This window comes from Arachis ipaensis, chromosome B5 (genome assembly GCF_059453495.1).
Source record: "Arachis ipaensis isolate K30076 ecotype BB chromosome B5, ASM5945349v1, whole genome shotgun sequence".
Lineage (NCBI taxonomy): Eukaryota > Viridiplantae > Streptophyta > Magnoliopsida > Fabales > Fabaceae > Arachis > Arachis ipaensis.
This window is the reverse complement of record NC_142440.1, coordinates 43,752,147-43,778,303: the sequence shown is the minus strand read 5'-3', so window position 1 is coordinate 43,778,303 and position 26,157 is coordinate 43,752,147. Positions and strand designations below refer to the sequence as shown.

The window sequence follows — 26,157 nt, the reverse complement described above, 5'->3', positions numbered from 1 at the left end:
GATCGAATTCGATCCATGAACATTACTATCAAAACTTGCTCCCTGCATTGAGTTCATTGGTGATATTGATCTTTTTTTTTAGGTTGCAGCTTATCAGGCCTTGTAACGTATTGATGTGGAGTTAGAGGAGGTGGTAAATCCGACGGAGGCATCTAAGAGCAATTTGAAAGTGTTTGATTGGTTAGTGATAAGATATGGCTATTTCATACAAGCAATTTGCAATCTTTAAGTTTAATGTTACCTATTTTTGAATTTCTAATTGTGAATAAATAAGTTAGGTGAAGGCAATCTCTGAAACTTGTATAGCATCACCACTTTGTGTAGTTGCATCAGGAGCATTAGGCTCATTAGTAAAATCACCAAATTATTATGTATCAACAGTAGAATCATTGTGTTAATGTTGCAAGTGTGAGGAGTGTATGAACATCAAAGAAAATAAAGAAGAGTGAGAAGTTTATAAGATGAGAGACCTATTAATTTATTACTTTAAGATTTGAGTTGGATACAGTATCTTTTCATTTATCTTTTTATGAAAACACTTTTTTTTTAATGTGCTATTTGTATCACAATAAATACAAGTGAATTTTTTGTATTGTCTCTTTTATTGGGTTGAATTTTTTTATTTCTTACCATCAGATGGTTTTTATCAATATTTTTTCCTTTTTTTTGGTCAAATTTCTTATTTTAGATGTTTGAGGTCTATTATATTAAATTTTTTTTCACAGATTCTGTCTTAGTATTGAATTTAGAGAATGTATATATGTAACTCTATATGCCTTCATAATCATTTAATGATGACAAAAATTTAGAATTTTTGTTAACCTTAAAATTCTACATACATAGTCACATGACAAATCTACAATAACAAATTCTAATTAGTGATCATTTATAATATGAAATAATACAACTTCAGAATTTTAAAAATTATTTTGAGTATTAACTCCATTAATTACCTTGTTAAACTGTGCTATTCAAGTTTATAATTACAAAAAACAATAGTCACTCCTAAATTTGATATCACTAAGTTAAGTAAAGATCATGTTTATATCCGATAATTCCATAATCATGTGTTTATTTCTTAATTTTCGTCACCATTCACCACCATGTGATTAAACGGAACAAGGGATTACAATGAGTGTATATATATATATATATATATATTCAAGAATATTAATTAAATGACTTTTTTTAATTAAAGTATAGAATTAATTAAAGAGTACTCAAGAATATTAGTTAAAAAAGTTAAAATAGGAAAATGACTTTTTTTAATTCGTTGTTAATGATCGTAATAAAAATAAAAACTATATTTTTTATGTATAGTGTTCTTAAGGGCATTTGTTACTTAAATTCATCTAATTATTTAACAAAGATTAAAATAACTATTTCTATAATTATTAAATTCATAAAAATTATAAAATAAAAAACTAAGAATTTAGATTCTCTAAAATAAAAAATTAATAACGTAGTAAAATAAAAAATTAATTATTATTGAATTTATAATTTCTAGTATATATAAATTTTATTATCTTAATTTAATAGTAATTAATTTTTTATTTTATTATTTTACTAATTTTTTAATTTAAAAAATCTTGATTCAAAAACCAATATCTTAAAAGTACATGTAATATGTTTTTTATCATTAAAATGGATTAAATATTTAAAAAAAGTTAAAAATAATTTATTTGAGACTCTACTTATAAAAACACTGTTCACACGTCTTGGTGAATAAGCTGTGATCACTTTAAGGTTTAACTGTCAGAAGTTAAAACTAGAGAGTATTAATAAATAAAAAAGGAATATTAACATTTCCTCCCTACCTTTTAAGTATAACACATGTATAGAAAATGAGTGAATTTTTTCACATATTCTTACAAATATATCTTCTAAATATTTTATCGTTATCTTTAACTTATATCTTACAAAACGTAGTTTAAAGAATTCATAATATGATAGCATGATAATAAAAAAATAATAATATTACTAGATTACTAGATATGTGAATCAAAAAATAAATAAATTATTGCTATAATAATTAAAAGATGGTGGTGTCTAACTTATTAAAAAAATAAAAATTAAGATTCAATTTAAAAAATATAAAATAAATAATTTTTAAATATTTAAAATTTGTTATAAAAAATAAATTAAAAAATTGACATTAAATAATAAAACACCATAAAATTCACCAAATATAGGTTAACTAATAGAATATATTTGACGCGAGATATAGCCGTTGGGACTTGGGAGGCATCTGCTGGAACGAAAGTAGAAAATCGGTTCGTTAATAACAGTTCAAAAAGTTTTTCGACCGTTAGAGAAAACTGACCATTACAATTCTTGCAACATTACACTTACGCACTCCCTCTCCCTCCTTCAGCACCAAGCAGCAAAGCAAACACACGCTCTTTCTGTTTTCCTCTCAAAATTAAATTAGATCAAACTCAACGCAGCAATCGAACTCAACCAGAGACACCAAATTCGGAGGAAAGAAAAACCCTCTTTCACCTTAACTCGAGGTTGTGCTCAAATAAATTGGACATGGCAACGGCGGCGGCGGAGGAAACTGGAAGTAGTAACATCGGCGGTGGCAGCGGCACCACCATTACCGTGATCGATGAGACCTACGAGTTCTCAGCGCCGAGGTTCTTTGATTTCATCAATGGGGAAACCGAGGAGGACGAACGCAGGGCTCAGCTATGGTTCGATACTGCTCTCTCCTACGCACCTTCACGTAAGTTTTGTTTCTTTAAATTGTTGCTGAGTGAAAAGTTGGGATTTTAGGTTATAGGGTTATACACATAGGATCGAAGCAGGTTAGGGTTGGTTTAAATCCATGCTGATTTCTTAGCATTGGTTTCTCCTGTGGCTGCTATTCTGTAAATTCTTCAATTAAACCTGTCGCATGGTTCTAAGCTCTTTGATTAAGCTATAAGTTATTTGGAATGTTGGATAATTCGCTTAATAGGAAGTTCAATTCTTTTTGCACCAACACCTTTTAGGTTAGGGTTAGTTACATAAATATTGTTCTCTCTAAACAGGCTATCAGGATAAAAAGTTTAAACTATTGTATAGTTTGTTTTCTAATTGGTGTTTATTGTATGATTATTTACGTGATTGATCTTTACTTGGTTCTTCAAATTGTTGGCAGCATTCATGCCTAAAATCAAGGCTGGTAGATCTATCACTGTAGATACCTTGTGTGATTTTAGTGAAGCTGACAAAATAGACACGGTACTCTTACTTCTACATTGATGATATAATTGTTGTGCTTAAAATTTGATTGAATTATCATTACTGATCATATATTGTTTTACTAGACATCCGAAAATGCTGAGAAGACTTTTCAGGAAACAATTAAACAGCCACAGAGCATCACTACTGAAATAAAGGAAGATGATGCACCTTGCAGTGAAGTCAAAGAAGAAAACAAGACAATTACTTCTCATGTGGTAATTATTGCTGCAATCTGAGGATCCCTTTTGGAAAATTTGTTCCCTGAGTATTGACTTAAGTTTAACAATTATGATCAATGGATATCAGGTTCCTGCTGATATGGAAAGAAGTGCAGATGTTTGCAAAGGAGAGAGCTCATGCTTAGGGATTTCATCATCTGGAGATGGGTCTGCTGAAGTAGGAAAAGATGCTTGCACTCCCAAGCCAACACTGCAGAAAAGATTGCCAACCACCACCTCCAAGAAGCAAGAGACAGCTAGAAAGATAGGCACTAGTAAAAAACCACAGTCACAGTCATCATCCATGAAAACCAGCACTGCTGGGACTCCCCATGTGGCCCAAGAGAATCAAGCTATTAAAAAGCAAAAATTGGAAGGAGGAAAGAGTAGACAGGTAAATTTTGCCGTTGTTCTTCCGCATTTTCTATTTAAAATTTTTTATGTCTTATCTTAATTGTATCCCTTTTTCTTTCTTCGTCAAAACTTTTCAGATTCTGAATGTCAAACATCACAATTTGCCCCATAAGTCTAAATTGGGTTTATTAACCACTGGCAATGCCAACATCCCTTCAAGTACTAGCAAGACTAACAAAGAAGACAGAAAGGTTTGTGTTGTTCATTAATTTCATATATTAATAAAAGATCCTTTTGATTATAATTTTAGTACTTTACTGCTGATCCTTTTATATCGAACTATCAATGTCTGTATGTGATAGGTTTATGTTCGTGGAACACCAAAAACAGCACCTGCACCATTTATATCAACAGCAGAAATACTTAAAAGATTTCAGTCCAGTACAAGAGACCTGTCATTGCCCAATGCTCTTTCTAATGTAAGATATGGATCTGTTGTTTTCTCTCCTTTTTTATCATATGGTACATGTTAAAATTTAAAATACATTTTTGACTAATTAGTTGGGGAAATGTTGCTTCCATGACCAGACAAAACCAAAACTAACATTGACCCGACCAAAAGAACCTGAATTTGAGACAACTCAAAGGGTTCGCCCAACTAAGGTGAAGAGTAGTGCTGAACTTGAGGAAGAGTTGATGGCTAAAATGCCAAAGTTTAAGGCTCGTCCACTGAATAAGAAGGTACTTTTTCATTCTTCTCTGGGTCGTACGTGAATGTTATCGTTTATGCCTAGATTTATGAAATTTATTTATTTCCTTTTTTTTATCCATTATAGATTTTGCAGACATCAAGTTTGCCTCCGATACCAAGAAGTACACCCCATCCTCCAGAGTTTAAGGTAAACCACATCAAAATATGTTTAGCAGAAATGCCTAATGTGATACAAGTACTAATAATTATTTATTTATTATTTTCTTTAGGAGTTTCATTTGGAAACAATGGCCAGGTCCCATCAGAATGTAGATTCAGCATCAGTAGCTTCAACAGAGCTGTCTCATAAGGTAATTTAGAGCAACAGGAGTTATATGATCCCTTTTGGATATGTCGGCTTATTCACTTCGATTCATTAGGTTGTCTCTTTTCCTTCTTTGACACAGGATAATTCATGGAAGCCTCGTCATCTTACAGAACCTAAAACACCTGTACTTCAAACATCACTGAGGGGCCGTCCGCCGAAGGTGAAGAGCTCCATGGAATTAGAGCAAGAGGAGCTTGAGAAAGCCCCCAAATTCAAGGCAAGGCCGCTAAATAAGAAGGTAATGGTGCCAACTTCGATATTACTTATGTAAGAATTTTGTCCTATCCTTCAAGAATTTTATGGTAACCAAATGATTTCTTGTCAGATTTTTGAAAGTAAAGGCAACATTGGCATATTCTGCAATGCAAAGAAGAATGTTACCGAGCCTCAAGAATTTAACTTTGCAACAAATGAGAGGATCCCACCACCTGCTGCTGTGGCAGATTTGTTTGACAAGGTACTTTAGAGTTAAATACTTTTCTCTTAGATATTTATTATCAGTTAAGAGATTCATTTTCTTAATGGGGTTTGCAGCTTTCTTTGAAGTCATCTGAATCTGCACATAGCCATAATGCTCTTCCAAGAAACACAACTCCAAATCCATTTCATCTCCATACTGAGGTTCATTACTTCACCTTTCATGGAAGATTAGTATAGCATGGTGAATAGTCTAGTTTTGGTATACCAACATTCTTAATCATGTTTTAGGAAAGAGGTGCTGAAAAAGAAAAGAGACTGTTGGTAGAACTTCTAACAAAACAGTGGGAGGAGGAAAGAGCGAGGGTTCCCAAGGCTAATCCATATCCTTATACCACTGACTACCCTGTGGTAAGAAGTTTCTCAATTTCGGCGCCCAATTGATGTTTACTAATTGATAGAGTATACATAGTATATATAAAATTGTTGGTGTCGTTTGTAGATTCCGCCGAAACCAGAACCCAAGCAATGCACAAAACCAGAACCATTTCAACTGGAGAGCCTAGTGAGACATGAGGAAGAAATGCAGAAAGAAATGGAAGAAAGACTAAGAATGGAGAGAGAAGAGGCCGAGATGAGAACATTCAAGGCACAGCCAATCTTAAAAGAGTGAGTACCAATTCAGAAGTTTATTCTTCCTGACGTGTATGAAGAAATACGATGTTCTTAATATAGTCTTTGTGGATATCATTGCAAGCAGGGACCCAATCCCAGTTCCAGAGAAGGTTCGCAAACCCCTTACACAAGTTCAACAGTTTAATTTACATGTGGAACATCGCGCTGTGGATCGAGCACAATTTGATGAAAGGGTAAAATCTCTCTCTGCATTTTGTGTGTGTGTATGTTATTATTATTGGTATTAGTATAGCTTTTTTGTGGCAGATCAAGGAGAAAGAAATGATGCACAAACGATACAGAGAAGAAAGTGAAGCAGCAAGAATGGTATAATATATTTTGTGAACTTTGGTACATTGTTATAGTCATCTAGTTACATGTTTGAGTGATAGTGATAAGTTTGTGAACAATGCAGATAGAGGAAGAGAAGGCTCTGAAACAGTTGAGAAGGACAATGGTTCCTCATGCTAGGCCTATTCCTAAATTTGATAATCCATTTTGTCCCCAAAAGTATATTCTTAAACTCTGTCTGTTTTTTATTGAAAAACGTTTTCTTATAATAAAAAATACAACTAATACTCCGTGCATACTAAATGTTGCGTACTTAGGTCTACCAAGGACACAACAAAACCTAAGTCACCAAAATTGCGTGTATTCCATAGAAAGGAGAGGAGGAAGGTATTCAATGGAACTGTAATTTCAAGTCCTGCCTCCAACATGAGATGATGATGGATTGATGGCTACATCAACTTTGTATTAACATTATTGTAGTGTTCAAGATTTCTTGAATGACACACCCCTATGTATGTTTCATAGTTGTTTTCATAGTCAAATTCCTAATTCTTTGTAAATTTTTTTCCAAAAACTATATAGAGATATTAATGTTGTTCTAATGATATGAATACCTTCATAAAAATACTACGTCACACTAGTAAATTAGTCATAACTTATTAAAACCGGTGTACTCACCAAATCTCACTTGAAAATAATAATTGCCTGAAAAATATTTTTGTTTTATGTTGTTATTATTGGTACTAGTATTAGTATATATCTTCCTTCCTTTGGCAAATCAAGTAGAAAGAAATAATGTACAAACGATGCAGAAAAAAATATTCTATATTTTGTGAACTTTGGTACATTGTCATAGTCATTTATTTGTTGTTACATGTTTGATTTAATAGAGATAAATTTATAAACAACGCATATAGAGGAAGAGAAGGCTCTGAAACAGTTGACAACGATGGTGCCTCATGTTAGGCCTATTTTCTTTGATAATCTATTTTGTCCCCCAAAAATTTTTCCTTAAACCGTGTAACTAATACTCCCTACATAATAAATGTTGCAGAGTACTCCACGGAAAGGAAAGGAGATGATGATGGCTACATCAACTTTGTATTAGTATTGTAATGTTCAAAATTTTTGAATCACACATCGTAGTTGTTTCCATTGTCAAATTCCTTAATTTTTTAGAGGCTTGAATACCTCCAGGAGTTTAGAGGCTTGCTCATCCTTGAGTTGCTCAATCTTGGTATGTGTAGGAAGAGAGGAAGTGAGCTCTTTAAGGTCTCTGGCATCTATCGTATTTTCGTCAGTTGGCCCCTCATCACCAGAGGGTTGCTTATCTACTTTTTTTTCACCTATCAAATAAATGGTCTTACATTTTTCTCTCGGATTCGGAATTGTATCACTGGGAAATGTATTAGGAGGTTCTCAGCAACTTGCTTGCTCAACTGTCCTATTTGAACTTCTAAGTTCCTAATTGAAACTCTAGTTTTCTGTATAAAGCTGTGGGTGATCTTGGAGAGTTTTGCTAAGGCTATTTCTAAGGCCAGCTTTGAAGATGATGGTTCTTGATAAGAATAGAGAGAGTATGGTTCTTGATATAAATAAAGAGATGATGGTTCTTGGTATGAGTAAGGAGATGATGGTACTTAATAGATGAAATATGGAACACTGAAGTTTTCTTGGTCTTGACTTTTCCAACCAAAATCCGGATAGTTTCTCTATCTACAGTAATATAAATCATTCCTTGAGTGTGAGTAGTAGCCCATGTAATCTCTCTCCATTATTTTCCTTAGCACAAAACACAAAATTGAATCAAACGTACTATGTGGTAAAAAGAGAGGAAAAGAAGAAATAATAGAAAGAAATATTTTTTATTTTTTTATTTTTTTTTGAAATAGAAGAGAAATAGGAAAAAAGAAAAAGAATATGTAATCTAGGTAATCAATTAACAGGTAGTTGTTAATCACAATTAATCTCCGGCAACGGCACTAAAAATTTGGTGCGAAATTTACAATCCAAAACTTACCGGCAAGTGCATCAGGTCGTACCAAGTAATAAACTCAGGTGAGTGAGTATGGATCCCACGAGGATTAATGGACTAAGCAAGCAATTATTGATTTGTTGTTCTAGTTAGACTAGTTGAAATGAGAGATTTGATTATCAAATAATAAAAAAGACAGTAAAGTAAGAAAAGCAAACAATAAAGGTTGAGAAAATGGTATGAGAATAAAGTTAAGATTTTGGAGATGTTTAAATATCTGGGTTAATATTCAATGTCAATTACCTTGATCATACAATAATTTAGTTTATGGCAAACTCCAAGTGATTAAATTCCTATTCCTAGGCAATCCAATCTCCTCTAATTCAACCAACCGTTAATTTCTTGATCAATTAACCTACTTCACGTTGTACGTGAGCCCATAAATGATACTCCAGGATCACACTTTCAAGTCACATATAACATGGAACAGCCCACATATTACGTGGGCCTCGCTGCCTCTTCCAGAACATCAATTCAAGACTTTATGTTCTTCAAAAGTTCAACTCGAGGATTATTCACAATTAATGTTGACAATTATTAAAGATCATAAGCAATCAAGGAAGATATCTTCTCGGTGGAGAATGATTAGGAAATTGATTTGATTATGTTTTAGTTTTGATTCTGGCTTAATTTGAATTTGAATTTGAATTAGGGTTAGTATTTAATACAGAGGGGGACACTTTGTTCCGCTCTCCCACTTTGCAATTTTTATTTCATACGGATTTCAAGAACAAGCATAAGTTTCTAATTCTCCTCGGATAAGGTTAGGAGCTCTGTTAGTTTTATGAATTAATGCAATAACTTTTCTGTTTCTAATTGATGCAATGGATTCCTCTTTAAGAAATGGTTTTCGTTCTTCATCTCAAAGGGTTTGAATGTGTTGGAAAATAATTCTTCTCTAACTTAAATTTTCTTAAACTCTTGGAAAATTAATTAATTAAATTAAGCTTGAAAACCAATTCTCATAATTTGTATGTTTCGAAACTGGATTGATAAGTGACATAGAATCAACTGGGCTAAACTCTTATGAAATGTGTGGTTTTATAAATCTAAAATGTTCTTCAACTCTTTTTCTGATTAAGTGACTATGGAATTAGCATTTAATTAGGTGAAAGAGAAATTGAATCACCCAGGGATTGGGGTTTAATTACTAATGGTTTACCATAAAAGAATCGTTGCATGATTAGAATAGAAAGTGAAAAGTGTTTATTCAGACGACTAACATCTCTGAAACCTTAACTTTCTCAATTATATAACTTTCTCAACCCACTATCTGCTTTGTTTTTGTTTCGTTTACTTTCTGTTTATCCTTAAATCCAGTCAAAACCTTAATTTGCTAGTCTGACTAGATTAATCAATTAATTTTGCTTGCTTAATCCGTTAGACCTCGTGAGATTAACCCTCACTCACCTGAGGTTATTACTTGATTTGACCCAGTACACTTGCCGGTATTTTGTGGATTGTAAAATCCGCATCAAGCTTTTCTAAGATTCAATAGAATTCAAGTTAGATTAGAGTTATTTCCCAATAATCACTAATTTGTAGGATGAAGAACAAAACCAATTCTTAAACATAAATCAATGCATTAATCAATAGTAGAAGAATAAATAATTATTAATCCATCAAAGTAAACAGAGCTTCTAACCTTAACAATGGGGGTTTAGTTGCTCATGGTGTAAAAAAACTCTAGCAGTAAAAAAGTGTTAAAGTATAGAATGAAAACTAAGAGAAGAGAGATCCTCACGTCGGCAGATCTCAATCCTATTTATAATCCTCATAAAAATTGATTTAAAACTTAAATAACTCCCTAAAAAATCTTTTCTAATTAGTATTTGATTTGAAATCAAATCATATTTGCTTCCGTTGACTCCTTGCAAACGTGTGGTCCCCATTGTAAAACACGCTACTGGCACTAAATGCCAGTGACTGAGCGTTTAGCCCAACCAACAGTATGGCTTGCACACAACAAAAGGGTCTCAGCGCTAAACGCTAGTGGTTGGGCATTTAGTGCCAATGTCCAGAAGGCCAAGCAAAAATTACGAAGCTGCCTGCACTAAATGCTGAGTTGTGGCGTTTAACGCCACCTACCCAGAGAGGGATTGTCTTACTAAGCTCTTGTAGTCGTACATTTTTCACCAATTCTTCATCTGAATGCTACCTGAAATCAATAAATAGCCACAGAAACTCAAAGTAGCCTCCAATGGGGTATAATCCATCGAAATCCTCTAATAAATCAATGGAATACCATACAAATCACATAGAAAAGGCACTAATGATACTCACGCATCATTGGGAAAGTTGAGAATTCACTCCAAGTTATACGTTTATAGATGTCAATGGGGATTTTGATGAGATTATGATTGAAGTGTGACGAACACTATATCCCGAGAGTGTGGCGGATACTATATCCCAAAATGAATAGGCTTGTTAAGGTTGATAATTCCCTCTCTCATGTTTGATTCAATTAAGATTTGGATTGATATGGTGAGGATGGTGGCTTTGTCCCATTCACGCATAGGCAAGTTGAGATTGAGGATTCTCTCTCTTGCTATGATAGACAAATTGACGTTGAAGATTCCCTCTCTTGTTGAGATGGGAAAGCGAGATTGAGGATTTCCTCTCTTGTTATATCAGAAAATTGAATGGAGAAGGTTGAGGATTCCCTTCGATTTAATTTCTGGTTGTGGCATGAACGAGTGAGGTTGAGGATTCCTTATCGTTACATCACGGTCTCTCTCTAAATGGGAAGTTGAGGATTCCCTTCGTATTAAGAGACAATATTCGGGTTAGCTACCGGATGTGTCAAGTTCTGGCTATATAACCGACAGATGAACTCATTGGCCATAGGACAGACATGCATCATTTGCACTTGTTGTTATTGCTTCCTTTAGTTTGGTAGTTATAGCTTTTATAATTCATGCAATTTATGATGTTTTTCATTTATGCCTTGCAAGTGTTTGATAAAATGCTTCTTTCAATTATAGAGTAGATTTTATACTCTTTGATTGGGATTGAGGACTTAGGTAACCTTAAGTCATTGATGTCCAATATTGATTGGTGATTTATGGTTGTTAGTTGATTTTGTTTCCAGTAAAGCTAGTCTTTCACTAAGCTAATTAGTGAGTTGGCTAGGATTTGTGGATTGAGATTAATTATGCTTATTTGACTTACCTTCGATGTCAGGTTGACTAAGTGGGATTAACTCTTCATAATTGCCATGTTTATGGTTAATGACTAGGATAGGAATCCTTGACTCTCAACCCTTGCCAAGACCCTTTTTAGCATTTCAATCTCCTTTCATTTTCTTAGTTAATTACCTTTATTGCTTCTTTATTTTCTTGCAATTTAATTTCTTGTCAATTGCTATGACAACTCCCTTTTTTTCCATAGCCAATGATACGCATACCTCACTACAATTCCGTGGGAGAACGACTCGGGACTTAAAACTCCCAGTTTTTGTTGATTTGAATTGTGACAATCATTTAAACTTTGATCAAGGTCATTTATTGGTTTGGAACTATACTATTGACGAAGCAATTCTCTTTGAGAAATTCTAAACTAACGGTTGGCCCTCGTCACATACGCGAAAAGGTGTTTGCATATGCGATCACCCCTGTTTTTCTGAAAAAGTGAATTCTTACATCCTCAACCATTCTTCGAGCCTTTTAAACCTCTGTAAATCCGGTTATGAGCCTAGAACCAGTGTAATAGAGGGTAGAGGAGTTAAGAATGAGAATGTATGAGTTGAGTTAGTGAATTGAAGAAAGATGGATAAAATGTAATGAGAGATGATTAAGATTGATTATGATGAGAATGATTAAGATTACGAGAAATGAGGATGATTGATTATGATTAAGTATGATGAGAATGGTTATGATAATGAGAAAAAATGATGGTTGATTTTGATTGAGGATGATGAGGATGATCATGATGATGAAAGATAATGATTGATTTGATTGAGGACGAGTTTGATACTGAGTAATCGAGAGTAGGAGCCTGAGTATGGTAAATTGATGATGGATTGGGGAGGTTGAGGATTCCCTTTAAGTTATATGTTTATAAATGTGAATGGGGATAATGATGAGATTATGATTGAAGTGTGATGGGCACTATATCTCGGAATAAATAGATGGGTTGAGGTTGAGGATTCCGTCTCTCCTGTTTGATTGAATTCAGATTTGGATTGATATGGTAAGGATAATGGCTTTGTCCCGCTCACGTATAGGCAAGTTGAGATTGAGGATTCTCTCTCTTGCTGTGATAGACAAGTTGAGGTTGAGGATTCCCTCTTTTGTTGCGGTGGGCAAGCGAGGTTGAGGATTCTCTCTCTTGTTACATCGGGAAATTGAATGGAGAAGGTTGAAGATTCCCTTCGATTCAATTTCTAGTTGTGGTATGAACGAGTGAGATTGAGGATTTCCTATCGTTACATCACAGTCTCTCTCTAAATGGGAGGCTGAGGATTCTCTTTATGTTGAGAGACGATATCCGGGTTAGCTACCAGGTGTGTCGGTTTTGGCTGTATAACTGATAGATGAGCTTATTGGCCATAGGGAAGACATGCATCATTTGCACTTGATTACTTTTGTAACGACCCAACTTCTAGTACGTTATGATCATACAAAAATTAAGGCGTTACTAACCTAATTTCTTTATTATCTATTTTATATTGAGCCTTTACGCGATAATCTGTAGACAGTTTTACTAAAAAGTAAAATTTTTAATCAAGAACAAATAACACATATTCACAAACTTAATATTAAAAATACATTATAGTATTACATACAAAACCAATTACAAAACCTACTCCTCTGAATAAAACTTCGACTAACAAGGTGAGGGGAAAAATAAATTCTAATAACAAGGCAATAAGCCTTCGCATCTGTAGTTGAAAGGGGCGGAAATGGGGGTAAGAACTGGGAAGTTCTTAGTGGGGTCGGGGTGGATAGTTATGTTCATTTTATTCATTGTTACATAGCAATCCCACAACAGAATACATACAATCTTCAATAGATAACCAACAGCAACTAACAACAGGACACATATCAACATAATAAATAAAAGAACACTAAAGTCAATCAATCATATAACACACACACAATCACAAAATTACACAACACAAAGATATGCGCAAACAAGCATGATGCATGTCTAGCCCTATGCAGGCCATGAGCCCATGTGTCGGTTGCCTATCTGCTCCCAACATTACCCAAGCACAAGTCCCAGATATGGCTTTCTAGATGAATACAGTCTGCATATAAGTCTTATGGTCACGCCGCATACAATGTGACTTTTAAATGTATTGTAATATGCTTACATCTGGAAAACAATTCACAATGTGTGGGTGTCCCCACTATACATTTGGCCCTAAGACCTAAACATGATTGCATCTGCTCTCATGTTACAGACAGTCTTTTAAAGTCTTTTTATCTTTGCCCTTTGCTCTCCTGTGGCAGAGATCCCTTTAATTAATACATTTTTTTCTTTTTTGTACTCTGCTCTCCTGTGGCAGAGGTTCGTTAGAATCTTTTAGTCTTTACTCTTTGCTCTCCTGTAGTAGATCATCCTTTTAGTTAATATATTCTTTTTTTTTCTATTTTCTGCTTTCCTATGTCAGAGATCTGCTCTTATGTGGTAGATATCCCTTTAATCCTTTTTTTTCTTTTCTATTTATCATTCTTTTATTTTTCTTATTTTAATACCACAAATCGCCTTCACACTCTTCCCTCATCTCTCCCTAGATTTTTTATGAAGAGTGAATCATAAGATTCTCAGTTTAGGTTCGTCTTTCTACAACTTTTAAATAAGTTACTATTTAACTCTTCTATTCTATTATAATACAAATTACTAATATATAATATATTAAAAATACATAGATAATAATCTTAATACCAAAGTAAAAGTAGTATTTTTCTTTATTACCTAAAACTTATTAACTTGAACTTTAAATAATCTTATTACTCAAAACCTATTAACTTATGCTTTATTATTAGGCTTTTATAAATTATTCTGTATCTCTGAACTTTTTAAAGCATTTATATTTTTATCCTAATATAGTTTATAAATTACTAAAATATCCTTATATATAATATAATTACCAAAATAATCTTGCATCTTTTATAAAATACCCATTTTATCCTTGAACTTCTTAATTATTATCCATAATACTCCAAAACTTATATAATTACAAAACTAACTTCGATTTTTACTAAATTACCATTTTCATCTCAAAAATAAATTTTTATTTCCATGATTATAGTTTTACCAAAGGACCGAACCTCATTCCTAAAATTCTTCAAGTTTTCTGCTTGATTTTTAAGTCTGTTTTTGATCTTTACAGTTACTAATTTCTCTTAATGTTCAATTCTAATTTTCTGCCACTTAATCTCATCGATTTCATCATGTTTCAAGCTTAGAATTTCCTCATTTTTTACATAAATTAGTTTGTCTTTTCAGCTTTCCAAGGAACCAAAATTACAAGTTATAAAACATAAAAATTTTAACACAAAACAATCATATAACCACTCAATTTCAATCATATCACAACCAGCTACCATTTTAAGCAACATAAATACATTCAAATCACAATAAAATTTACGAAACCCTATCATTGTATGATAGTCACCAAACCAAAACACCAAGGAAGCTTTCTGAACGAGAAATCGAAGAGGAAAACGTCAAAATTGGCTACTCCACCTGTAACATCCTAATTACCCTAAGCCTTACCTCATGCCGTAAAACAAAAGTTAATCAAAGGTTACGACAATTATAAGGCTTATACATATTATGTAAAAAGAAATAATATATTCTAGAAACCTGATGAAGGATTAAGCTAAAAAACAGAGTTTGAAAAGTGCAAAACATTCACACAAAGCTACACTAAACGAAGCACAAGGTATATCAAAAGATAATAATCATAAGGATCTAGCCCCCGCTCGCGAAGTTTAAGCCGGCTAGTTATATATAGACATACAGAGTTTAAACAGATAAAACAACTTATATAAACTTTCTCTCAAAGTGAGCCTCTAGGAAAAATAAATACAAAAGTGAGAGAACTAATAAAAATAAATCAAAGGACTCCAAAACATGATAAGGTCCTCCGCTCTATCACCATCAAGCAACTCACCGAGGTGGGTTACGACCTGCATGTGAAAAATAACAACAAAATATGGTATGAGAATCGGAGGTTCTCAGTATGGTAACAGTGCCCAGTAATGTAAGATATAAGACCCCGGGACGCCAGAGGCAATCCTAGATCTTCATATCAGTCATAAGATTCAACTTAAAACATAATTAAAATTAAAACCATAACTTTAAACCCTTATAAAAAGGGGTAAACTAACTTAAGGGATTTCTAACTATCAGTTCACCGCTATCCCACAACCTTCACCAGCCTATCCGCCATGCGATCCATTGCCACCACCTTCTGAACCTCCTCAATCCCAGTAGAAAACACAAGTAGTAACAATGCAAGTAAAACACAAGTATAGCATGTATATCAAGAAATTCAAGAAGCAATTAATCATGTTATACAATTAAGCAAGCAATTCAAGTCGGTAAAGCAAGCAAACAGATAGAAGATGCACATGATGAATGCTTGTCCTATTTGGTTGTGATATCACATTGTCAGTTCAACTGCCAACCCGACACATCTCTATGGAGACGTCACCTTTCGGTCACAAATACAATGGGTACTCGATGAGCGGATAATTTATACGCTTTTTGGCATTGTTTTTACATAGTTTTTAGTATAATTTAGTTAGTTTTTAGTATATTTTTATTAGTTTTTAAATAAAATTCACATTTCTGGACTTTACTATGAGTTTGCGTGTTTTTCTGTGATTTCAGGTATTTTTTTGGCTAAAATTGAGGGACTTGAGCAAAAATCAGATTCAGAGGTTGAAGAAGGACTGCAGATGCTGTTGGATTCTGACCTCCTTGCACTCAAAGTGGATTTTCTGGAGCTACAGAACTCTAAATGGCGCGTTCTCAACTGCGTTGGAAGTAGACATCCAGGCTTTCCAGCAATATATAATAATCCATACTTTTCCCGAGTTTAGATGATGCAAACTGGCGTTCAACGCCAGCTCCCTGCCCTATTCTGGAGTCAAACGCCAGAAACAGGTTGCAAAGTGGAGTTAAATGCCAGAAATAGGTTACAAACTGGCGTTTAACTCCAAGAAAGACCTCTCCACGTGAAAGCTTCAATGCTCAGCCCAAGCACACACCAAGTGGGCCCCAGAAGTGGATTTATGCATCATTTACTTATCTCTGTAACCTTAGTAACTAGTTTAGCATAAATAGGACTTTTTACTATTGTATTCAGAGATCTTTGGACGTTTAGTTCTGGGATCATGGAGGCTGGCCTCTCGACCATGCCTAGACCTTGTTTTTATGTATTTTCAACGGTAGAGTTTCTACACACCATAGATTAAGGTGTGGAGCTCTGCTGTTCCTCGAGTATTAATGCAAAGTACTATTGTTTTTCTATTCAATTCAAGCTTATTCCTATTCTAAGATATTCATTCGCACCCAAGAACATGATGAATGTGATGATTATGTGACGCTCATCACCATTCTCACTTATGAACACGTGCCTGACAACCACTTCCGTTCTACATGAAGATGAGATAGAATGAGTATCTCTTAGATATTTAATACAGGGGACCGAGTCCGAGATATTAGAGTCTTCGTGGTATAAGTTAGAACCCATGGACGGCCATTCCTGAGATCCAAAAAGTCTAAACCTTGTCTGTGGTATTTCGAGTAGGATCTGAGAAGGGATGGTTGTGACGAGCTTCAAACTCGCGAGTGCTGGGCGTAGTGACAGACGCAAAAGGATAGTAAATCCTATTCCAGTATGATCGAGAACCGACAGATGATTAGCCATGTAGTGACAGCGCATTGGACCATTTTCACAGAGAGGACGGGATGTAGCCATTGACAACGGTGATGCCCAACATACAGCTTGCCACGGAAAGGAGTAGGAATGATTGGATGAAGAAAGCAGGAAAGCAGAGGTTCAGGAGGAACGAAAGCATCTCTATACGCTTATCTGAAATTTTCACCAATGAATTACATAAGTATCTCTATCCTAGTTTATATTTTAATTATGTTTTAATTATCAATTCTCTATAACCATTTGAATCCGCCTGACTGAGATTTACAAGGTGACCATAGCTTGCTTCAAGCCGACAATCTCCGTGGGATCGACCCTTACTCACGTAAGGTTTATTACTTGGACGACCCAGTGCACTTGCTGGTTAGTTGTGCGAAGTTGTGACAAAGTGTGATTCACGTTTGAGAGCACCAAGTCTTTGGCGCCATTGTTGATGATCACAATTTCGTGCACCAAGTTTTTGGCGTCGTTGCCGGGGATTGTTCGAGTTTGGACAACTGACGGTTCATCTTGTTGCTCAGATTAGGTAAATTTATTTTAATTTTAAGCTTTTTGCTTTTATTATTCTTAATTTCGAAAAAAATAATTAAAAATAAATATTTTCAAAAATATATTTTTCTTCAGAATTTTTAAGAATGAATTCTAGTGTTTCATGATGATTTGTTGAATCCTGGCTGGCTCTAAGCCATGTCTAATCTTTTGGACCGGGATTTCAACTTATCATCACAAGAGCTTGTTGATCTTCACCCATTTGGCAGTTACACACATAGTTGTTGTATACATGGGAGGTAGGCAATATCTGCTGAAGCTTGGCTGGCCATTGGCCATCTCTAGTGTTTTGGACCAGAGCTTTAACTGAAAGCTTGGCTGGCTAGTAAGCCATGTCTAATTCCTGGACTGGAGCTTTAGACTAACATTGCAAGATTCTTGGAATTCCTATTAAAAATTTTGAAATCCTTATTTTTCTTTTTCCAATTAATTTTAAAAAAAAATTAAATTAATAAAATCATAAAATCAAAAATAATTTTGTGTTTCTTGTTTGAGTCTTGAGTCAAATCTTAAGTTTGGTGTCAATTGCATTTTTTTTTTAAAATTTGTGCATTTTTCGAAAACTCATGCATGTGTTCTTCATGATCTTCAAGTTGTTCTTGACAAGTTTTCTTGTTTGATCTTCATATTTTCTTGTTTTGTGTCCTTTCTTGTTTTTCATATGCATTCTTGAATTATTAGTGTCTAGAGAATAAAAATTTCTAAGTTTGGTGTCTTGCATGTTTTTCTTTTCTTAAAAATTTTCAAAAAATATGTTCTTGATGTTCATCTTGACATTCAAAGTGTTCTTGGTGTTCATCTTGACATTCAAAGTGTTCTTGCATGCATTAGTTATTTTGATTCACAATTTTTATGTTTTGTTTCAATTTAGTGTTTTTCTCTCTCATCATTAAAAATTCAAAAAAAAAAATATCTTTCCCTTATTCACTCATAAATTTTCGAAAATTTGACTTGACTTTTTCAAAACTTTTTAAAATTTAGTTGTTTCTTATGAGTCAAATCAAATTTTCAATTTAAAAATTCTATCTTTTTCAAATCTTTTTCAAAAATCAAATCTTTTTTTTTCTTTCATAATTTTTGAAAATTCCAAATTGATTTTCAAAAATCTTTTTCTTATTTTATTTCATAATTTTCGAAATTACTACTAGCATTTAATATGATTGATTCAAAAATTTTAAGTTTGTTACTTGCCTAATAAGAAAGGTTCAATCTTTAAATTTTAAAATCCTATCTTGTTGTTTCTTGTTAGTCAAGTAATCAACTTTAATTTTCAAAATCAAATCTTTTTAAATTTCTTTTTCAAATCTTTTTCAAAATAAATTTCAATCACATCTTTTTCAAAATTAATTTCAAAATCTTTTCTAACTTCTTATCTTTTGAAAAATTGATTAACCACTTAACTTTTTGTTTGATTCTTATCTTTTTCAAAACTACCTAACTAACTCTCTCTTTCTAATTTTCAAAAATTCCTTCCCTCTTTTTCAAAATTCCTTTTTAATTAACTAATTGTTTTAATTTTTACTTTAATTTAATTTCATTTTTTTGTATTTTCAAATTCTAACTTTAAATTTAATTTAAAAACAAAAATATTTTTCTTTTCTTTTCAATGATTTTCGAAAATTCTTCTCCCTCATCTCCTTCTAATTATTTATTTATCTACTGACACTCTTCTTCATCTAAGAATTCGAACCCACTCCTCTCCCATGTGTTTGGATTCTTATTTTTTCCTTCTTCTATTCTTATCTTCTTCTACTCACATAAAGGAATCTCTATACTGTGACATAGAGGATTTCATATTTTCTTTTTTGTTTTCTTCTTTTTCATATGAGCAGGAATAAGGATAAGAACATTCTTGTTGAAGCTGATCCTGAACCTGAAAGGACTCTGAAGAGGAAGCTAAGGGAAGCCAAAGCACAACTCTCTAGAGAAAATCTGACAGAAAATTTCGAAAAAGAAGGAGACATGGCCGAAAATAATAACAATGCAAGGAAGATGCTTGGTGACTTTACTGCACCAAATTCCAATTTACATGGAAGAAGCATCTCAATCCCTGCCATTGGAGCAAACAATTTTGAGCTTAAACCTCAATTAGTTTCTCTGATTTAACAGAACTGCAAGTTTCATGAACTTCCATCAGAAGATCCTTTTCAGTTCTTAACTGAATTCTTGCAGATCTGTGATACTGTTAAGACCAATGGGGTTGACTCCGAGGTCTACAGGCTTATGCTTTTCCCGTTTGCTGTAAGAGACAGAGCTAGAATATGGTTGGACTCTCAACCTAAGGATTGCCTGAACTCTTAGGATAAGTTGGTCACGACTTTCTTAGCCAAGTTCTTTCCTCCTCAAAAGCTTAGCAAGCTTAGAGTGGATGTTCAAACTTTCAGACAAAAAGAAGGTGAATCCCTCTATGAAGCTTGGGAGAGATACAAGCAACTGACCAAAAAGTGTCCTTCTGACATGCTTTCAGAATGGACCATCCTGGATATATTCTATGATGGTCTGTCTGAATTATCTAAGATGTCTTTGGACCATTCTGCAGGTGGATCCATTCACCTAAAAAAAATGCCTGCAGAAGCTCAGGAACTCATTAACATGGTTACAAATAACCAGTTCATGTACACTTTTGAAAGGAATCCTGTGAGTAATGGGACGCCTCAGAGGAAGGGAGTTCTTGAAATTGATACTCTGAATGCCATATTGGCTCAGAACAAAATATTGACTCAGCAAGTCAATATGATCTCTCAGAGTCTGAATGGATTGAAGAAATCATCCAACAGTACTATAGAGGCATCTTCTGAAGAAGAAGCTTATGATCTTGAGAACCCTGCAATAGCAGAGGTGAATTACATGGGTGAACCCTATGGAAACACCTATAATCCCTCATGGAGAAATCATCCAAATTTCTCATGGAAGGATCAACAAAAGCCTCAATAAGGCTTTAATAATGGTGGAAGAAATAGGTTTAGCAATAGCAAGTCTTTTCCATCATCCACTCAGCAACTGATGCCAGGGCATTTTGGGCAGTTTCACTAACCATTTCTTTACTGTTTTAGGGTAGTTTCATGCATTTTCTTAGTTAATAAGCAAGTTTTGGGTAGATAATCACTTACATCTTGATTCAAGCAAACATTGTGAATTTCATGTGATTTTCTGAGAATTATGCATGAATTGAATGACAAATTGGATAATGCATGTCTCATATCTTGGATTAGAGCTTTAATGCACTTTATTTGCTTGGTTTCAGGACAAAGAAAACAAGGAAGAGCCACATTAGCAGTCACGTTAATCTAATTAACGTGACCACTAATGTGGAATGGGAATAAACTTGCAACATTAATGAGAAAAGTGATTGCTAATAACGCCTTCGAAACCATCATGGCCCACGTTAATTGCCACATTAACTACATTAACGTGGTAGTTAACGTGGAGAGAAAGGGAGCTCCAGCGTTAGTGGTAAAAGTGAATACCACTAACGCTCCAAATTGACAATTGGCCACGTTAAAAGTCACGTTAATTCAGTTCACGTGAACTCTAACGTGGAAAAGGAAGACAATGCCAACGTTAGTTACACTCACCTTTGTCACTAACGTTGGACTAAGCCCAATTGGCCACGTTAAGAGTCACGTTAACTACATTAACGTGAACTCTAACGTGGGAGGAGCAACGAATCGCCAACGTTAGTGACACTCACCTTTGTCACTAACGTTGGACCAAGCCACTATGAGCCACGTTAGTTGCCACGTTAATGACATTAACGTGGAAGCTAACGTGGAGGAAAGAAATAATGAACCAATGTTAGTGACACTCACCTTTGTCACTAACGTTGGAGATGACAATCACCACCACGTTAGTGGCCACGTTAAGACAATTAATGTGAGGCACTAACGTGAGAAGGGGCGTTTGGAGCGTTAGTGACAAAGGTAAGTGTCACTAACGCTCTCGAGGCTAAGGCATGCCCACGTTAAGAGCCACGTTAGTTATACTAACATGGACTCTAACGTGAGAAAAGGGGGGCTAAGAGTAACGTTATTGGAAAAGGTGAACGCCAATAACGCTCGTGATGGACCAAGAGGCAACGTTAGTGGTCACGTTAGTGCCACTAACGTTGAAGTTAACGTGAACCATCTTGGGCTAGGAACATTAGTGAAAAAGGTGATTGTCACTAACGTTCTCGAACCCAGATTTTCACTTAACGTTAACGCCACTAACGTCCTAGCTAAAGTCCATGCCTACTTCACACTTTCTCTGCAAGTAAAGCTGAGCCCACTGAAGATTTCAAACTGCTTCAACTCAATATCCAAAGGCCTATATCCAAAGACTTGAAGAGCCAACTAGGAGATCAGAAGAGTAGTATATATAGGAGTAGTTTTGAACTAGAGAAGAGAGCTTTTTGCATTAGGAGAACTACTCTCTGTATAATTTTATTTTCTCTGCACTTTAGTTTTACTTTGGGAATGTATTTTCCATCTTTGCTTTCAATTTCCAGAGCTATGAACAACTAAACCCCTTTCATTGGGTTAGGGAGCTCTGTTGTAATTTGATGGATCAATAATAGTTTTCATTATTCTTCTTCTTTCTTTTCTCTTGATTTTACTAGAAAGCTTTCAATCTTCATCCAATTGGGTAGTTGTCTTGGAAAAGAAGCTATTCATACTTGGATCTCTTCGGAACTTTGGAAGAGGAATGAAGAGATCATGCTAGAAATGCTTTCTCATGTTGGACCAAATTGGGGTTTGGATGGATATAGTGACATATAATCCTACCAACATTTTGATTTGGGAATACATGTGGTATAATCAGTGACCACACTTCATCTCTTCTCATGAGCAATTAGACCAAGGAATTGGCTATTGATCAAGATTTGAGAGATTGAATTACCAAGGAATTAGAATTCAATCACTTAAGATTGCCAAGGAGATCAATGAATGAATTGATTGAGGAAGTGATGAAAATGAACTTGATCCGGAGAATACAACATCTCCTGAGCCCAATGAACTCCCCATTTCTGATCTTACCCATTCTCTTTACTTTCTGCCATTTACTTTTATGTTCATCTTCCCCATTCCCCATTTAAGGTTCTGCAATTTACTTTCCGTCATTTACATTCAGTTTTTTATTTTTAGTAATTATATTTCCTGCCATTTACTTCCCGCCATTTAAATTCCTGCAATTCCCCAATCAAATTTTGCTTAGCTCAACTAGAACATTCCTCCAATTAAAGTTGCTTGACCAATCAATTCCTGTGGGATTCGACCTCACTCTATTGTGAGTTTTTACTTGACGACAATTCGGTATACTTGCCGAGGGAAAATTGTTGAGAGACAAATTTCCGTGCATCAAGTTTATGGCGCCGTTGCTGGGGATTGATTTTCTATCAACAATGATTAAATTGGTGGATAGCTAGATTGAGCATTTTTCTTTTGTTTGATTTAAATTCTGTTTGAGTAATTTACTTTCAGTTTTAGTTATTTTCTTCCCTTTACCCCCTACCCGTTTGTGGTGTTCTCGTATTTGTTATAATTCAGTTCACTAACCCACTAACTGTTTGATATATTGCATCACCCACACTAACAGCATTTTTAACAAGAATATTTTCTATCTCCCTTTTGCTTTGGCCTTGTTGGTTGTATGACAGGTAGAAGAAGCAGGGCTTCAACTTCCTTTGATTCTGAACCTGAGAGGACCTTCCTTAGACTAAGGAGGGAAGCAAGAGGAAAGAGAGTTGTCGGTGCTGAGGAAGAGGAGGAGTATTTTGAATCAGACATGGATGAGAATATGGAGAACCATCATGAAGAAGAGGCTCACAACCATGGCAGAGAAGGTCCAGTGCATCATGCTGGACAAGAAAGAAGAGTTCTATGCTCTTATATCAATCCAAACCCAGGAAACTGTGGAAGTAGCATCCAAAAGCCAACCATACATGCCAATAACTTTGAACTAAAGCCACAGCTCATCACCCTGGTTCAGAACAATTGTTCATTCGGAGGAAGTGTCCAAGAAGACCTCAATTAACATCTAACCACATTCCTGAGGATATGTGATACTGTGAAGTCTAATGGTGTTCATCCTTACACCTATAGACTGCTTCTATTTCCCTTCTCACTCAAGGACAAAGCATCTAAGTGGCTGGAATCCTTCCCGAATGAGAGTTTAACAACCTGGGAAGATGTGGTGAACAAATTCTTGGTGATTCTATCCTCCTCAAAGAATCAACAGGTTGAGAGCTAAGGTAAACCTTCAGGCAACAAGATGGTGAAACTCTCTATGAAGCATGGGAGAGGTTTAAGGACTTGACAAGAAGGTGCCCGCCAAATATGTTCAATGAATGGGTACAGTTACACATCTTCTATGAAGGTCTTTCTTATGAATCAAAGAAGGCAGTAGACCACTCATCTGGGGGATCTCTGAATAAGAAGAAGACCATTGAAGAAGCCATAGATGTCATTGAGACTGTAGCTGAGAATGAGTACTTCTATGCTTCTAAAAGAGGCAACACTAGAGGAGTAATGGAGCTAAATAATGTGGATGCATTGCTGGCTCAGAACAAGCTGATTACCAAGCAGTTGGCTGACCTTACCAAGAAGATGGAGAGGAACCAAGTAGCAGCAATCACCACATCATCAGCAACCCAAGAAGGAGTGAATGCAGAAGTAGAGAGTGAGCAGGAACAAGCCAACTACATTGGAAACTCACCTAGGCAGGCCCATGATCCATACTCCAAAACTTACAATCCTGGTTGGAGGAACCACCCAAACTTTGGGTTGGGAAATCAACAAGATCAAGGCCAAGATCAGAGACATCACAACCCCAACAACAATGCAGCTCACCAACATTCCACACAGAGATCATATCAGCACCCACCTAACAACACCTCTCAACATCCATATCAAAACCAAAATGGCCATTCTCATCCCTCCAACTCCAACTCACCATCATCCGAAGATAGACTCTCAAGGATTGAGACCCTACTTGAACGAATATGCAAAGAAGTCCAGGACAGTAAAATGTTCCGAGAGAAAGTGCGGTCCAATATGCAGAATCAAGATGCTGCCATCAAGGAACTTGAGACACAAATTGGCTACCTATTCAAGAAAATTCCCAGCCATAACCTGTGCAGCAACACCGATCCAAACCCAAGAGAGGAATGTCAGGTTATCACCCTCAGAAGTGGGAAGGAATTGAAGGAAACTCCCAAGAAATCACAAGAGAAGAACTCAAATGAAGGGGAAAAGGAATGAGATAAAGTCCAAATTCCCATTCCCAGTTCATAGCAAAAAGGAGAAATGCTGAAGCCAGACGTCCCAAAAGCTCCATACCCTCAGCAATTGAAAAAGAAGGGGGATGACAACCAATTCTTAAGATTTCTGGAAATCTTCAAGAAACTACAAATCAACATACCCTTTGCTGAAGCAATAGAGCAAATGCCACTCTATGCCAAGTTTTTAAAGGAATTAATGACCAAGAAGAGAAGCTGGAAGAGCAATGAGACTGTGATACTAATCGAAGAATGTAGTGCCATCATTCAGCACAAACTACCCCAGAAAATGAAGGATCCTGGGAGCTTCCAGATCCCTTGTATTATAGAGGAAATCACAGTGGAGAAGGCTCTGTGTGACTTAGGAGCTAGCATAAATCTGATGTCAGTAGCTATGATGAGAAAAATGAGGATTGAGGAGGCTAAGCCAACAAAAATGGCCCTACAACTGGCAGACCGATCGTTCAAGTTTCCTCATGGCATAGTAGAAGATTTGCTGGTGAAGGTAGGAGATTTTATCTTCCCAGCAGACTTTGTAGTGCTGGACATGAAGGAGGAAGCCAAAGCCTCCATCATCCTGGGAAGACCGTTCTTGGCCACTGCTGGAGCTATCATTGATGTCCAAAAAGGTGAACTCACCCTGAGATTACACAATGAAAAGATGACTGACGTTAGGATTTTTGCCAGTAAAGAATTTCATAAAAATATTCACGTTGTAGATATAGTCTCTAAACCGACAAAAATCCCTTCGTACAAACGTTTTGGTTGTCACAAGTAACAAACCCCTTTAAAATTGATAACCGAGTATTTAAACCTCGGGTCGTCTTCTCAAGGAATTGCAGGGAGGTGTTCTTATTATTGGTTATGCAAAGGTATGTTTTGGGGTTTTGGATCAAGGTAAAAAGTTAGTTGAATGACAAGTAAAATAAAATAATAATAATAAAATAAATAACTATAAAATAGACTCTTGGCAAGATATGAAAAATTGGTAGTCCAGACTTAGTTATCCTTATCAATAATAATAAAAGTTGAATCTTAATTCCACTTAGTTGACCTTTACTATAGCAAAGGAAAGTCAAGGGACTAATTAGTTTGATCTTCGAATCCTATTTATTTCCTAAGAAAAGGTTGGGATTATTGAAGTTCAGTTTAAT

At 35.1% G+C, this 26,157-nt stretch overlaps 1 protein-coding gene and 1 non-coding gene across 2 annotated transcripts; one reads left to right on the top strand and one right to left on the bottom strand.

Annotated features, from left to right (window-relative positions):
* Positions 1 to 2,253: 2,253 nt before the first annotated feature.
* On the top strand, positions 2,254 to 6,867 carry LOC107643564 (protein TPX2). Its single transcript, XM_016347245.3, has 18 exons — positions 2,254 to 2,728; positions 3,146 to 3,228; positions 3,315 to 3,446; positions 3,538 to 3,843; positions 3,941 to 4,054; positions 4,166 to 4,282; positions 4,392 to 4,544; positions 4,640 to 4,702; positions 4,785 to 4,865; positions 4,962 to 5,120; positions 5,208 to 5,339; positions 5,417 to 5,503; positions 5,591 to 5,710; positions 5,802 to 5,968; positions 6,060 to 6,168; positions 6,242 to 6,301; positions 6,390 to 6,484; positions 6,583 to 6,867. Exons 1-18 carry the CDS (start codon positions 2,536 to 2,538, stop codon positions 6,698 to 6,700), a joined length of 2,289 nt encoding a protein of 762 aa, XP_016202731.2. The 5' UTR covers positions 2,254 to 2,535; the 3' UTR covers positions 6,701 to 6,867.
* A 13,236-nt stretch (positions 6,868 to 20,103) lies between these two features.
* On the bottom strand, positions 20,104 to 20,211 carry LOC148564003 (small nucleolar RNA R71). Its single transcript, XR_015884019.1, has one exon. It is a non-coding gene; the product is annotated as a small nucleolar RNA R71 (small nucleolar RNA).
* Between the last annotated feature and the right edge of the window lie 5,946 nt (positions 20,212 to 26,157).